Source organism: Strigops habroptila, chromosome 10, assembly GCF_004027225.2.
Source record: "Strigops habroptila isolate Jane chromosome 10, bStrHab1.2.pri, whole genome shotgun sequence".
Lineage (NCBI taxonomy): Eukaryota > Metazoa > Chordata > Aves > Psittaciformes > Psittacidae > Strigops > Strigops habroptila.
In genome coordinates this window covers 1,914,470-1,928,718 of record NC_046359.1, presented here as the reverse complement: position 1 = coordinate 1,928,718, position 14,249 = coordinate 1,914,470, and the positions used below count along the sequence as shown (strand labels likewise).

At 42.1% G+C, this 14,249-nt stretch overlaps 1 protein-coding gene across 7 annotated transcripts in view; it reads left to right on the top strand.

Annotated features, from left to right (window-relative positions):
- ARID1B (AT-rich interaction domain 1B) overlaps positions 1–14,249 on the top strand; it is a 330,667-nt gene that overhangs the window by 267,254 nt on the left and 49,164 nt on the right. For all 7 annotated transcript variants that reach the window (XM_030499916.1, XM_030499913.1, XM_030499915.1 and 4 more), the window contains one exon: positions 2,131–2,458. In XM_030499916.1, coding sequence (XP_030355776.1) covers positions 2,131–2,458 — 328 coding nt within the window. The remainder of the gene's footprint in view (positions 1–2,130; positions 2,459–14,249) is intronic.

The following is a 14,249-nucleotide window of genomic DNA, read 5'->3' as shown; positions in this document are numbered from 1 at the left end:
GAAAGAAGAGATTCTTTGTCCCAATTCAGAATAGCATCAAAACAGCAATAGTATTTAGCGTTGGTGTTTGCTCCTCCAAGCATGCTGCTGAATCGTACTTTGTAGACCCTCAATGACAAAACAAATTGGCTTTATGTAAATTGGACTGACAGTAGCTCCCAGTGATTATGGGTATCAAGTCTGCTAGACTAGGGAGGGAATTTACTTCACTTTGGGAAGCAGTGTTGCTAATAGCACGTACGTGAAATGTGTTAACTGGCTGTGTGTAATCTTTGAGTGCACATATACACTATTTTGCTGCATTACATTTTTCTTGCACAAAGCAACTGGAAAACCAAAGCAACACCCGAGTTGTGTGTTACACCTTTAACACTAAGCAGAGCAGTGTGAAACTAGTCAACCCTTCAGTTTGTGGTCACATACATTGAATCAGAAGTGTAGTCTCAGCAACCAAACCTCTGGCTAGGGGTGATGGCTCACTGAACAGAAAATAGTCAGCTGCCAGCGGCCAAGCCTAGAGGAGGAGAAGTGACAGGGCAATCTAAAGTCAGCATAAAGCTGAATCTGGAGTCTTTCATCTCTGTTGAACCACATATTGGGGATATTTTTGTGAAGATCCTTAGGCAGAAACTTGGTTTCTGAAACAGAAGAAAATTGTTGCTTCATTTCCTTGCGAAGCATAGGTCACACATGTTCTTGCTGAGGAGAACTTGCAGCAGAATGAGTCGGTTACTGGGTGGGGAGGAGAGGAGGATTAGCCAAAGCACAGCAGCAGGACGGTATGAATTAATTATGTGTGCATTCAAATGATGGATGAGTATATTTATTTTAAATACAAACAGGAGTTGCATGCCACCAACTACACTGCCTGGTAGCTGAGGCCTGAGGAGAGACGTGGCTGATCTCCATGTTCAGAGGAAGAGTCCAAGGGCTCCTGCCTTTGAACGACCGTGGGAATATCTGAGAGTAGTCAGGAAACTCTGCTCTGTGGCATCCCACAGGGAGGGAACGGGTCGCGTTGCCACTAATCTGGATGAGATGGAAATAAAGACAAGTCAAAACTGATGACTGAAGTAATGTGATCCGTTTCCTAAAATACTTCTGTATCATAGCTTAACTTTTTTTTTTCCTCTTTCTCATGCTGCTTGGTTTTGTTTCTAACACTGAATAGTGTACACTCACTTCTTGAGCTTTCAACACGATGGGGAAATCGGCACTCAAATGAGTTAAGCTGCTGCAAGCGGAGCAGTTTGCTCCGGTGACAACGCAGATTAGGGTCGGCCACATTTTCATGCCATCGTTCATAAGGCAGCTGTTCATATTAGCATCTTTGTACTATTGCTGATTACCCCGTTAATACTAGGTTTCCCAGAGGAGGTGTGCTGTAAGCTCCCACCCCTTCTGCTGGCATAGTCAAACTTCAAACTTACAGGAAGGTAGGGTAGGGCAGGAAGGAGCAGAGATGTTTCTCGGGGACCGGCACCCATCCTCACTGGTCCATGCCAAAACACCTCTGACACAAATGGGCAGAGTGGTTAGGAGCAAGAAGCCGATGAGAATAGCCTGTTGCTGAAATTGCAGGAAGATGAAGAGTGAGAACATGAAATTACAAAAACAAGATGCTCCCTTGAGCTTATGTAATGGGTTTCTTACATGCCGTGTATCTTTACTGCATCAGGCGGTTTTGTACTCTGTGCTATGTTGTTAACCCTCTGGAGGCTGTGCTTTTCTGTATTTCCTCTCATCCCATGACATATCTTAGGTAGAAAATGTTTAAGGGTACATGCAAATCAGGTTCATAGGGGCATCCAGGTTGGAAGGATGCTCAGGAGTTGTTCTTGGCTGACCTTGTATTCAAATCAGTGTCAGATAGAAGATCAGAGCAGGTTACTCATGGCATTGGCATTATCCAACTGAGTCTTGAAAATCTCCAGGGAGGGAGTCTGCACAAGCTCCTTGGGCAGCTCGTTCCACTGTTTGTCCTCATGGTGAAAAAGTTCCTCTGACTTTGAGGCCAGCGGGGTTCACTTCAGTTCACATGTGGAAGTTCTGCAGCTGCTAACTTCCTCAAAAGATATATTTGCTCAAAAGTTTAATGCTTTTCTCTGTGCTTTTTATCATTTTGTTCAGGAAACTACTCCAGAGCACCAACATACAGCGGCGTGCCCAACACAAGTTACAGTGGCCCAGGACCCGGCATGAGTATAAATGCCAACAGTCAGATGCATGGACAGGGGCCAAGCCAGCCTTGTGGTACCATGCCCCTGGGACGGATGCCATCAGCTGGGATGCAGAGCAGACCATTTCCTGGAAACATGAGCAGTATGACCCCCAATTCTCCTGGCATGTCTCAGCAGGGAGGCCCTGGGATGGGCCCACCCATGCCAACTGTGAACCGTAAGGCACAGGAGGCGGCTGCTGCAGTGATGCAGGCTGCTGCAAACTCCGCTCAGAGCAGGTATGCATCCAGGTGAAAGGAGTTTAAATGAGTAGGAATGTGTTTCTTGTCATTTCAGAAGTAACAGCACTCTAGAGGTGTCAGCATATGCATTTATACATGTTCTATCAGTGTCCTTATCTCTGGGAGGAGATAAGGTATGGAAAGAATACTTTTCCTTCAGTGTAAGGGGAAAGCATGTTGTCGTGTGTTTAAGTTATCCTCTCAAAAAGCAGCTGTGAGAGTGGAGATGATGACCACTTCCAGTTCAGTTCTTGGCATTGTAAGCTTTAGGAAAAGGCACAGGGTTGCAGTGAATTAAGAGTTGAAGACAACCTCTCTGCAACTTAAAATTGATTAGCTGGATATATATTTTCTGTCTCCAGCAGGGAGAGGGCCAACATGTCCTTGGCTACTTGCCCCTGCCAGAGAGTAGGGAAACTGATGAGGCTGCCCATCAACTCTTGCATTTACTGCTTACGTTGTGAGCAGCAGTGCTAATGGCAGTTCTCTTCTGTGGGCTGGCATGCAGAGGGGAAGAGGAGGGCTGAGAGGAGCAGCTGGAGGGGAAAGGCAGAAGGAGGCCTTAAAGCAGTCTGTAGTTACCTGGAGTTGATAACTGCCACTTACGCATCCGTAAGAGAGAACTTGTACACAGGATTGTGGAGGTTGGAGCCATCATCTGTCATCTTGTCACCCCTTTGGGCACCATAACTGCATGTTGCCATTTGGTATGGATTTTGGCAAAGACACTTTTCTGTCCATGGTTTTTCTTAAGATGCCTGAATACTTGCAATGAAATCATATTTTCTGGGAAATATTTTAGATGAAGTAATTTCCACATTTCTCTGGGCTTAAATAACTCCTGATGTATTTATTATCTTTATCTGTTACAAGAAGTTCCATTACCTTTGAAAATTACACAAAGCTGCTTGCACTGTTCCGGTGAGCATGTTTGTGTGTATATATTAAGCATCTTGCATTATTGATGCGATAATGCAATACACAGATGCGTGTTATATGCATCCGGGTATTTAAATTCAAGACCAGTGTTTGGGAGAAACTAGAATTGCTCTGATTCCAAGACACAATGTAAAACTAGAAATAGGAAGCTCATGTGTCCCCGTTGTTTTTTTGTTTTGTGAGGTTGGAAGGCAGGTGGCTTAACGTGATAAGCAGTAGCAAACTTTTAAAACAGTAACAGTAAATTTAGTGTACTTCATGTTCTTGTTCAGTAAAATAGAACCATATTTCCTTAAAATAGACTGTACTTCAGCAGATACCTGTGAACCAGCGTTCTCTTGCTTGTGTTGGTTGTTTAAACAGACCTGTCTAGTAGGATTTACAAAAGTCTGCTTCTGTCTGTCTGGTTTAGGCTATAAACTGATAGGACAGGCACAAAGGAATCAGTGGGCCATCACTGCAGCTGCAGGAACACTTTCTTTATAATCGTAATAAAAGGAAAAGCTTATGTTTGTTGGTCTTGACAGCAAGAAAAGACTTTAAGTGGAATGTATTTAGTTTTGATTCAACTTACACTTTGGGCATAGTGTGTGGCGTTTGATCAAAAACCAGGTTAAATGATTACCACTTCCATCTCACACCTTCCTCCCAAGTCAGTTTTTTAGCACTGCTTTTGGTTTCTAGCTTTGCCTGGGCAAAACTGCAGCATTTCAGAGCCTTTCCATTGCATACTGCCCATTCCACTGCTCCAGCACCTGCAGAACGGCTGAGCAGTCATCAAATCTCTATTGCAAATACTGGCAAAAGGGCTATTTATAAACTGCAAATTGAGAGAAACCTGTCACACCCCTCTGATGCCGGGGGGCTGCAAGCATACTGTTTTCCTCTGATCTCAAATCAGCTGTAGGGGAGAAAGCGTAATGGCTTTTGGCTATTCCTGCAAGTCCTCCATACTTGCATAGGGAAGGAATGTACTTGACAGTGATTCAAGTTTGTGATACAGAGCAAATCCAAAGAGGCTGTTCTTTTGTTCTGCTTTAGGCCACCATACCTTAGGTCGCCTGCTTATCCCAGCCAGTCTGGAGCTGGCAGGCACCTCATGTTTTCTTCACAGCACCCCAACTATGGCAGCACTCAGGCTGCCTTGATGCACCAGCCTGACCAGTATGGGTAGGTAGCAATGTAAACTAGACCTTGTGGAGGTTTTTTTTGTTTATGAACACGCCATCTGGCTGCTGAAGGAATATAAAAATCATGTGGAATACACACAAATACTTGCATCATAGAGGAGATGGAAGGTTTTTGTCTTCTTTTTACTGATGCCACTTTACAGTATGGTAAAAATCTGCACTTCTCTCACTTGCACACCTGCATGGCTTTTGGATTGGCTCTGTTTCCTGCCTGAGTGGGAAATGAAGAACTTCATCACTGAGGAGGAATCATCCCTCCTCCCCTTTTCACAGGCATTGTCTTTCTCCCCTCATTGTTGGTGTTCTTGTCTCGCAGTGGTGCCATACAACCCCATTGTCTTGACTTGGTGCTGGTATTGTCGTTGCTGCCTGGGCAGTGAGCTGCAACCCCCAAAGTATGCTCCCATTCTGAGAGGTGGTGTACTGCAGGAATGACGTCAGGATTTCTTAATGGGATCTTCAAGAAAGTTCTATTACACTGTAATTGAGCATGCATATGTTTGAAAAGTTTCAGTTAGTTGCTAGAATAATTTTTAGGAGCACCAAGTATCCAGTGCAAAACATTCACCTGACATGCAGCTACTCTTTTCTCACCAGTCCTTCACGCTGTGATTTCTGTAACCATATCATAAATAAAACCACTGGGAGAAAGTATCTGCAGTGGCTCCCAGCCTGCTTCTCCCTTACAATGAAGTCCAGCTTCACCTGAGATTCAGGTTTCATGGATTTCCCTGCCATCACATTATTTCAGTAGTTACCTCTAAAGGAAGGTATATAATACCCAAATTACTGCTGCTTTCATGGTTATTAACTAGTTTAATTACCCGTTTTCTCTAGCTGCTTTTGCTTCGATTTTTTCCATATTAACATCATTTATGTATGTGCATATGAAAAAGTATGAAGCAAACAAAAAAATAGAATGCAAGTCTACTGGTTCTCCTGTTTCAAAAGCAAAAATTATTGAAATGAGAGAACACTTGCACTATACTGTTTCATCCGACTGGAAAGGCATCCACTCTTACATGCCAAAGTGCATGAATAGTGTCCAGCCTTTTTCTTTGAATGTCTTGAGTTTCTAAGATTCTGCTGTGGGGTTCAAAATCTGTTGGATTTTTATTGCTATAAAACACACTCCTCTGTAGAACTATAAAGAATATGAAATGGTTGTGTTAGAGTCATGATTACACAGCAGTATTTCTGTACAAGTTGGTTGTGATCCCCTTCAAGGTCAATTTGTTGAATCAGTAACCAAGTGTCAATAAGGGATAGAAATTTGTCTTCAGCTGTTAATCCACAGGATCTATCCTTTACCAGCTATGGAGTCTCATTTAGACATAGAAAGCTGGTTTGCCTCTGCCTTGCCAAGCCACACTAAGCAACTGTGTAGAATGAATTTAAATGGCATACAGCAGAATAAAATCACTTCCGCTGGGACAGAAAATCAATGTTCGTTAACCAGGGCTGGATGATCAGGATCTGAGTGTCAGCCAGTTATACCTAGGTATGATCCTCAGTGCAGACCACCACCTTTTTAATTAAAGAAGATAAAATCATGTAAATAAAAGCATGGCTGTGGAAGATACTAGGTTTACACTGTTTGACTTAGCCTTTGACCTCACCTTGAGGTGTGCTCTATGTTAAACTTAGATTAATTTCTACAGCTACATAGTATCTTCCCTGTAACCTAAAATCTTAAGATGTTCTAGTCTGTCTTGTGCACACAGGCCAGTGTTTCACAGATGATATGTAGCATGTCACACTAAAGAAAAGAAAGGTGGTTTTAAGACCTCTTCATTAAACTATCACTGTCTGTGGTTTCAGGCTACCCAGGATGTTTAAGCTGGTTCTGGGTAACAGTTTACAGCAGACAATGCTAAATAACTCTCTAATACCTTGTATAGTAATTCCCCTTATTTTCAGGAAGGCAGTGTGAAGGAACTGCAAAACCGTGTTTTCCTTTTTATATCTGTCTTGGTCTCAGCACACCCGTTGACTGGTAAGGACTGTATGTTGAAGACCTAAGATAGCCACTGCTAGATTCTGCTCATGGAGGTTAGAACCCAGTGGAGGCCTCTGAGGACCAGGTGGCTCCAAAAAAAGAACAAGTCTTTTATCACACTGTAGTTCTTACAACAAAACAAGTGATAGGTGTGTGTGTACAGACCTGCAACACAGTAAGCCTGCAGTAAAAGCAAACAATTTAAGCAAATGAGGTAGCATTTTCCTTGTTGATACTGAAGGCAGCAGGTTTAGCCAGTATCTTCTAGTACCAGCCAGTTTTGAGTTCCTCAGTTCATAGATGCCCAACTTGAAACTTTTCAGGGCTATGTTTCACTGACTGTGATCTTTTGTTTCCTACAACAAGTGTCCAGTATACACTTTTGAAAATTATTAGGTTGACACCTAAAGTCAATGGATGTTTTTGGAGCTAGATGCTCATCATCATCATTTTCAGCATCTGTCGTGCTCACAGTGAGTGTCATTCTGAGCATGTTATCTTAGCAGTTGAAGGTGTGACTGTAGGATCTGGAAAGACAAAAACATAGTTGTGAAATAGCTGGCTTATATACTGTTAGCAGCGTGGCCTTAGGAAGATGTAGTTTAGTAGTACATAGCTGAAAAGTACACATCCAGCTGGGTGACAGAATGAGCCTCTTGCTGGTGTAACTACAGTTATCGATACCTGAACTAATTACTGTAAAATGAGTTTCGGTGTGCCTACATGAGGAGCAATCCTGTCTTTGAAGGCAGCGTCTTTGACCTCAGTGTACTGTACCTTAATATGATTCTCGGAATTGCATGTTGCAGTTTTGTAAATTAAAGCAATTTTTTTTTATAGATTAAGTGAATTTAGAATTCAGTGTCATTGATTTTAGAGGAGGCAATTTAGACATAGTAGTTTATTAAACTGAGGAATTGGGATCCAGCTTAGCTATTTGCAACCTCTGGCCATTTTAAATCCTGGTCATTGGGTTTCTAAATTGAGGTGGATATTTACATTATTGTCCACTGATCCCCATGCCACCTAAGAAATGGTGTTCAATCGCTATAGTAACGTGGGTATTGCATGGCTTTGACGTACTTCTAGGCGCTCTAGAATGTGGTTCTGGTTCTGAACTGCTTAGCAGCTGGCTGGATGCCACAGCCTCATCGTGGTGAGGTCAGAAGAATTCAGGTAAGTTTTCATTCAGCCCTAAAAGTGATTATAAAAGCTGCACTGATATTAGAGAATTTCTGTTGTACAGAGAAACAGTTACAGTTTGTGTAAATAAGTTTGAAATGTGCATTCTAGGTATCTTCTTTTTAGTCTGTGGGTGTGTATACATGCACATGCACACTTCTGCATATACAGGCAGGCTAACCTTCCATCAGCATTTCTCTCCTGCTATATATGTATAATTCATACTCCATGTCGCTGGTGCCAGCAAAGCACTTTTTCTGTATTATTTTCTCCAACAGCAGGGTAATGTAGCACTGCTGATGGACTAGAAGGTACTGGTGAGGAAATATAGTAATGGACATGGTGCATTAAAATGTCAAAAGGAAAAAGAACGAGGCGGAAATGGGGAATAAATTTTTTAAAAAGAATAATAATATAAATAAAACCCAGAACTCTTTTAGGTGTTTTACATCCCAGAGCCTGTCGATTTCTATGCAGTATTTTCCAGTCTGGCCCTTTTGATCTTGAAACCTGGGTTTAAAATACTAATTGTGATTTTTAAAGCTGCGGTTATGTAGCAGAAGATTTGAAGTACTATAGTAAAACTACAGTCTTTAATCCCTGGAGAGAGTATATATTTTCCATTGTTTTCCCTTTTCCCCTTAAGCGTGGAGGTGTTCTTCTCTGCTGGGAAGTGCAGTGGAGTGCAGGAAGGTTAAGTACTCATTCAAGTTTCTTTGCTTATTCAAACCAGGCTGCTTCCAGATGAAAGGCTGCCAACTGTGAAATCCCCGAAGTAAACTAGGCTAAGATAGGACTCGTAGCCATAATTGGAGCCAGTGCAGGGGTACGTTATCTGTTGCCTTTGAAATAAGCCCCTAGCAGAACTGCTCTTCCTGACGGGTCTTTTATTCAACATTCAGTCACAGGGAAGGACTTACTCCTGTTTGAATTCAAGCCATTTGCAATTCTCTAGTCTCAAGATGTCTCATCATTTTGTCTCCACCCTGCCTCTCCCAACATGCCCAGACTTTGGATTTCCTTTAGGGATCCTGATAGATCACCCTGAAATGAGCCCCGCTGTGCTTTCTGTTTGCACCCATGAAACTACTTTTGGCTTCTGAAATACAAAAAAAAAAACCAAAAAACAGGCATGTATGGTTTCAGCTGGATTAGGTGGTATTGCTTCTTGGCCTAAATGGCTGTATAGTGTTTCTGTGAACTCCAAATAGCTGCTGTGCTTGCTCCACTTGAGGCTGGCGGCGTTTCAGTAACAGGTGGAATATTTTCTCTCGGAGCCAAGTTTCTGTGTGAGTTGAGGGGTTAAAGTCCAAATATTAATGCTTTCTGTAACTGTAATTTCTAAGGGAGCTATTAACCAGTATTGACATCTTTTTCTTCAAAAAGACCCGTGCTTCTTCCTGCTTCATGAGAAATGGTCGTTTATGTCAAGCTGGTTTTTTTGTTCTTTCTTGTTTTGAAAGGGCACTTCCTTTCCTCATGTTTTGCTTTTCAAAGCAGAACCATATATGGCTTTTTCCTACAGTGTATTAGGAAGGGTGAAGTACAACTTAGATTATATGTATTTATTATAGTAGAGGGAGAGCTGGCAATCACACTTTGTGATTATTTTTTTTTCAATGGAGATGCATTTTGTAGATCAGCTCAAAATTGCTGATAAAATCGTGTAAGGATTGGAAGAAAGTTTACATGCTGAGCTAACCGAAGCCAGTTCTTGTGGGAGACTAAGAGAAATACATTTTTATCTGGAATTTTGTTGTACTAAAAGGTAAATCCATCATTCTGGAGCCCTGGATGTCACCACGCTGCAGAGCTCGTGCAGGCAACCAGTGATTTGGGGAGGCATTTTTCCTTTCTTTGTTACTCATCAATCAAGTAGACTGCTGTATGCTGTTCGTGCCATTAGAGATTCACCACAGACCTCGAGAGTCCTACTCCTTTCCTCTTTCGGAGAGTAACCATTCTTAAATTGTGAAAGCAGGAGCATGTTGGAAAGGAAGAGTAATTTTCAGAGTCATGAATGAGAATTTTCATTCATCTTAGAGACACTTCTAATTCAATTATTATTATGTCAGGATTATTTTTGGCTTCATTTGGTTATTTAGGAGAGCTGTTGCCCTCTACAGAAGTACTGATGATTTTGACACCAAACTGCAGTGTAGGACTCTGTGTAGTGTATTAACATTCTGCCTCAGAGTCAGATGTTATGTAGAAATTCTGTACCTCCAAAGGTGATCTTTGTGGCATTAAGAATGCAGTACTTCATCAATTGTTGTTGTATAAAACTAAAGAAAAAGGGAGAACTTTAGATTGAGTACTCTTTCTAGGGTGGCAAGAAAAAGAAAAAAAACCCCACCACCCCCCCCCCCCCCCCCCCCCCCCCCCCCCCCCCCCCCCCCCCCCCCCCCACAATAAGAGCAGCAAAATGAACCCAAACCCCAGGAAAATAGCCATCTGTTTAAAGGGACTCGTGAAGAAAGCTAACTCCATGACTGCTGTATGTGATTAAAATGTCAAAAGGAAAAAGAATGAGGCTGACATGGGGAATAAATTTTTTAAAAAGAATAATAATATAAATAAAACCCAGAACACTTTTAGGTGTTTTACATGCTAGAGCCTGTCAATTTCTATGCAGTATTTTCCAGTCTGGCCCTTTTGATCTTGAAACTTGGCTTTAAAATTCTAATTGGGACTGGGCATACAAGTAACCTTGCAAGAATCATACTAAATAGTAACATAACGGCAATAAGATTTTTTTAGCGATGGCCTGCAGTCTCACTAGCACATTCAGTACCTGTTGCGGTTATCACAGTAGGTTACAGTCATCCTCTGAGCCAAAGATGAAGAAAAGAGCCAGCTGAAACCATGCTGACATATGCACCACATTGCTCTTGTGGAAGTCTGGAGTGCCAAAGTGCCGAGGCCGATGGTAATAACGGTAGTAATAATATTGATAAACATGTAACAGCTCCAGGCTATTGGGCAAAGATAGGTAAGAGAAAATGCATCTGTTGGGAAATCCCTCTGGAGAACTTCCTCACCATGCCGCTGCACATGCACAGTTGCATTCAGTGTGCTGTCAGCCAGATGACATTTTACTATGAAAAGATACACTGAAGAGCTGGCATGAAACGATTGGGATTTTATTAGATTTTCAGTTGGTTGCCAGCACAGTGAGCTCCATGGAGCTGCAGCGGTGCTCAGAAATGGTGTGAGGACGTGACTGAACATGGTAAGAACTTGGTGAAAGGCAGCAGGAGATCCACATCCCCAGGTGGAAGAGGACAGAGCTTAGAGGTCTGGCCTCTCCCAAGACAGTGCTCTACCTTAGGGCATTGCAACAGTGAAACACGCAATGTGTCCTTAGCTTCCTGTAGCTTTTTAGCACTACACTTTGGTGACCTCCTGGCTGTTTGTGTGCTGGCAACAGACTCTTACCCACTTACAAGTAATCATTCTGGGAGAGAGTTCATAGGGCCTTCCGACTTTTTAATACAGCTATTTATAAACATGCACAAAAATAGAAGGTGCATAGTGAGAGAGTCGTATGAGTCATTCCCATTTTGATATCAAGTCACACCAGGCTAAATCACCCTTCTTGGCGTTCTGGTTCAGATTGACAGCGTCATGCCATACAGGGCAAATTTCTTTTTTTGCTACAAACCCAGTTCCTGCATTCTCCTGCTTGCCAGACAGATTACTGCAGCACTCTTTCACCCATCACACACTCCACTTGGGCTAAGAAATGTAACTCCTCAGTGCTCAGATAATATGTCTGATAGGGACAGTGTGCAAGCAGCTGCTGTTAGAGCTGCTGTTTAAATCCACGTTGTCAGGAAGGTAAGCAGGGGTCACTAAGACCAGAGTTTCGATGGTGTTACAAGCCATTTGACTTGGCCCACTTTTCAGCAGTCCAGTGTTTTCTGTCACACAGCATTATTTTGTATTTATCCAGTACAGGTTGCACTGGGTACAAAGGGCTTAGGTTGTTCTTACACAAATAAATTCAGATAGAGAAGTCTGGCTGCACTTGTAAGAATGCTATGCAATAAAAGCATTTCAGGGCGTCCCTGTGGGTTTGAAGACTGGTGACCAAATGCTGTGGTCACCATGAAATTCAGATAAAAAAACTTCCATTAACACAAAAGGAGCTTCATAAAAACAAAATTAAATCGCTGCAACCTAAAAAAACAAACAAACAAAAACCAACCAAAAAACCACTACAGTATTTCACTAAATATCTTTGATGTTTTTCAGTCACACCCCCTTATATCATTAGGATCAAATTAAGTTAAATATTTGTTTTTCTGCAGGCTTGTGCTTCCTCACTGTATTCAACTACTTTGTTGAATTCTTCATTATTATTCTTGGATCTCTTCCTCAGTTTTTGTTATCTGTAAAATGGGATAGGGAGATTGATTCTGATCTCAGCATGCATTCCGCAGTACGAAATGCCGTGTGGTTGTGTTGTTATTAGCATCAATGCTCATGAATACTCATGTGCCTCTTACGTTGCTCTTCCAGTGTGATGTAGTGTGACACTCCTATGTTTTATTGGGCTTTAAATGACAAAGTAGATAGCACATCAGGCAGATGTTTTCACTGGAAATATGGTTAATGTGGTTGACAATAGCATGTAAACAGTAAGTTTTTGTGGCTGCTTTTCTAAGGGGCTAAGCATTGAATCAGCCTAGTAGGAACAACTAATTTTAAAGTTTCTGTTCCCTGCTTGGTTGTTTCTTAGTGAAGTCTAAGTAATGGTGATGATACTAAAGGCACAAGTATTTGCATAATCAGAAGAAAAAGAAAATATTTAGAAAGGCTATTTCTGTTGTTCTTCTGAAAGTATCTTACACAGTAATCTTTAGATCAGCCAGATAAAGAGAGCAGGCAGTGTGATTGGTCAGACTGCAGTGGATTACAAGGTGATGTGCACTGTCACATAATGTGATGTGCATTATGTGACATCACATAATGTCCTGTGATGCTAGGAAGTTACTCCCCATTTTCAGCATTGCCATTTAGTCCTGTTCGTTGAGCAGTTTGGTGGCAGTTCTGTGTGCCTGCTGTGAGCAGACACGAACACGCACCCCAGTACAAGTCTGGATGCTTTTTCATTCACGTTTCCTAGTGTTTTGTCCGTGTCGGTGCATTTCAGAGCTCCGACAAAAAGGAGGCCTCCCCTTTTCACATATGCACACACACAAGTGAAACATTTTCATTTTCCTTCCAAGCTGAAAACGTAAAATCTCTCGTGGCAGACCTGGCACCTGTGACACCACCAGCTTTCGTGGTTGCTTTTTAAAACTCTGTTATTGCGAGTGGTGAGCTTCCCCACTGAACAGGGGAAATGTAAATCCAGGCTAGGACACTTATAGTAGCAGGTGACAAGAGGGGGATACTTTACTTTCAGATACTGTGATGTTAAATTTGTTCTATGGGAACTTCCCTTAATGCCGTTTTATATCTGCTCAAGCCAATATTCAGATTTCATGTGTCTTGGCCTTTGCTAACAGCACTGGCATACCAGTGAACTTCCAGTTAGAGCAAAGTAAGCAATCTTGGGGTTTATTTTCTCTTTCTCTCTTCTCCTTCCTCCAGTTCTCCCATATCCCCTGACAACAGAAACAGTTTCACTTCTCCAAGGAAGCCCATAATGTAGCAAGAAGAAAAATCCATAACAAAAGAGCATATGTATCTGCCTGCACGTGTTTATGTGTAAATTCTCCAGAGAGAAAGCATTCACAGGTCTCACTCCTGAATTACTCTCATTATAATAACCCATTTGGTGTCAAAGTAAGACAGATCATAAGCACTTAAGGCTAGTCCCAGCTCAAGACAGATTTAAATAAAGTACTTCTGGTTATTGTGCAGGTCAGTGTGTTTAAATAACAACCCCCCAAATCATACTTTGACATTTAAAAGAGAGAGGAAATACTGTCATGCTGCAGACCTGGCGCAGATAAGCACAGGGCAATTTGGTCAGTACATTGTGATTTGTGAGTGCAGCCTAACGCAGTCATTTTCACAGTTTGTAATCAAGTAGCCACCTTAGCAGTGTGTCAGCATTAAAAAAAAAATAAATGTTCCTTTTAAAATGTTTACACAAATTACTCCCCTGGGGTGCTGCAGTGCACTCGCTGCAAAACTGATGTAGGTTAAAGATCTGGAGCAGAAATGGCAAACTTCCATGAGCTTGGAAGCTCATGGGGTTTTTTTTCTCCAGCCAATTGCTCAGGTGGCCAGGCCACAGTAACAGGATAATTTTTCAGCTCCAGTGCCTAGGGCAGGATAACTGGGAGAAATCCCTATGTTACATGAGTGGTATGGCAAGTGTCAGGAAGCATAATACAGAGGTGCCTAAATAATAATTGGTGCAAGCTCGCGGTCACCGGGATGAGTGAGGTGTGACTTGGCAGCTCTTCTCTCCCTGGGCTGTATGACCCATCCTGGCTCCCGTCCTTGCTGCACTGCTCTT